The following is a 2,113-nucleotide window of genomic DNA, read 5'->3' on the forward strand; positions in this document are numbered from 1 at the left end:
GCTTGCAGCAAAGACAAGTGAGGTTGTCAGATTAATGAACTAGAAAACATAAGAATAAACAAACTAACCCAATGAAAACCTATGTTACCTTAAATTTAGCCTGGAAGAACAACTGAGCCACAGACTAAACGAAACCAGTAAGGAGTAAGCCCTTTCTTTGGCTAGGGAAGGAAAAATAATAACACCAGGTCTGCAAGAAGTCTGAATGAGAGAAAGTGCACAGGGATGGGTGTCTCTAAGACGTAGATATGGCAAAGTTGAGACCTCCTTGCGGCGGAAATGCGAATGACAGGCGGGAGGCAAGACAAAAGGCATTAGTTACCCTAACCTTGCGGATATTTCTCACATGGATGGCAAGCTACGAAATTGATGATCCGCTTCACGCCAAGTGTTAGTTGCTGAGGGTTGGAATAATCGAGAAGCAGACAGTTGGATACAACCATTTGACCCTTAATAAATAACCCAAATTCAAAATCCATGCAAGGTTTAGAGCTTGGTTAATAAATTCAAAAAATTAATGTATAGACCACAGTCATTACACAGAATGATTAGCGAATGATAAATCGATATTATAAACATGTATACTAAACAATGTATAATATCATTGCCACATTACACGTGTGTGTGTATATATATATATATATATAAAGTATTATTTCTTATTTTTATTTACTTGGTAAAGTTAAAAAACTATACATGTTACAATTAAATTCTTATAGTACCTCAATGCGAACTTCTTGGGAAGAATCACATTCTTCACACATTCTAAAATTTAAATCGGTTAATTAATTGAAATAGACGATTGCAACCATTTCAGCCGTTGATCGGGTTGCCCAAACGGTTTGGGCGTTTCATCGAATAGTTTCATCCGGGCAGCAGGGTTTGTACCTCAGATCAAACGCTTGCCCTCGCTCTGGATTTGGTTTCATCGCTCTGGATTTGGTTTCAGGCTCCCTGTTCTTGCCGGTCTTCGTATTTTTCCTCTGGGTAATTATTCCACTGGATCATAGGCTGCTGGATCATGCCATCAAAGGCGGCGCCATCAGATGCGATGTGCAGCAGATCAGGTCTCTGAATGCGAGTGCAGGAACAGAGCTTTCCTGGGAGACTCCAGAGGTTGGGAGCACTGATCAACTAAAAATAGCCCTAAAAAATTCCTTACAAGGTTAGCTTATTCTTACATGGGTATGTTATGCTTTCTGTTATTGAATTTGGGGTCCTTATTGCATTTTGGATGATAACAGTAATTCGGAGCTGAAGGATTTAAGCCTTTTCTGAAAGTAAATTGCTGATTGCCCGTTTGGGTTTTGTGAATGTCAATGCAAGGCCTGAACAGGGGTGTTTTCGGCGTTCCAGTGGCTAAAAGGAACGAAATAGAGAAGCTTCTAATGCTGCTTGAAGAACAAAACCCTGTACACAATCCTACTGAAAATCTCCAAATGGTAAATGCGTTTGTATTTCAGTGTGACACCTTCATTTCACATGAATCTAGTTGCAGGATTCCACGTCGATTCCTTCACCGCGTAGCCTCCGACCAACCATGCCTGCAACTTGAATTCTCTCTATATATATATCTATAACTTCTTTGCATATTCAATGTGGTTTTCGTAGGCTCAGTGCAAATATCCATTGCCTCTGTAATTGCGAATTCTGTGATATGAATATGATGGAACAATCAACAACTCAATTCGATTGTCTGCTCTTCGGTACTTTTGGCATGTTTTCAATAAATAAGTTGTAGAAGACCATATGGTATCACACATGGAGTCTTATCAAAATCTAAGAATTATATATGTGTATGAATAAATATTTATGTTTTGGTGATTTTTTTAACTTAAATTAAATAAGTATAAAATATTTTGACAACTAATCTTATCAAAATCATATATATATATATATATATATATATATATATATATATATATATATATATATATATATATATATATATATGAGGTTTTATAGTTTAAATTAAATAGCTATTGATTAAAAAAATAACTATGGTTATTTCTCGTTAATTCAATTATATTTTTGAATATTAATGAATTTTACAAATTTTTATCAAATTTCGATTAAAATTAAATCCAAGTCAATACCAAAAAAATTGAAAACT

General features: G+C 35.4%; 1 protein-coding gene across 1 annotated transcript; it reads left to right on the forward strand.

The window, feature by feature from the left end:
- Positions 1-248: 248 nt before the first annotated feature.
- Positions 249-1,717, forward strand: LOC149140087 (uncharacterized). The gene is made up of 4 exons (XM_089450893.1): positions 249-390; positions 818-1,165; positions 1,327-1,442; positions 1,612-1,717. Exons 1-4 carry the CDS (start codon positions 249-251, stop codon positions 1,639-1,641), a joined length of 636 nt encoding a protein of 211 aa, XP_089307019.1. The 3' UTR covers positions 1,642-1,717.
- The last annotated feature ends 396 nt before the right edge of the window (positions 1,718-2,113 follow it).

This window comes from Pinus tabuliformis, chromosome X, assembly GCF_031772625.1.
Source record: "Pinus tabuliformis cultivar Carrire ecotype Pingquan chromosome X, CPIR1, whole genome shotgun sequence".
In the NCBI taxonomy this organism is placed as follows: Eukaryota; Viridiplantae; Streptophyta; class Pinopsida; order Pinales; family Pinaceae; genus Pinus; species Pinus tabuliformis.

Bases quoted from the DNA above. Each gene is read 5' to 3' on its own strand.
- LOC149140087 (XM_089450893.1), top strand. From the start codon at position 249: ATGGCAAAGTTGAGACCTCCTTGCGGCGGAAATGCGAATGACAGGCGG. The intron at 391-817 runs GTTAGTTGCTGA...CAACCATTTCAG, and splicing joins TGATCCGCTTCACGCCAAGT to CCGTTGATCGGGTTGCCCAA. The intron at 1,166-1,326 runs GTTAGCTTATTC...TGTCAATGCAAG, and splicing joins CCTAAAAAATTCCTTACAAG to GCCTGAACAGGGGTGTTTTC.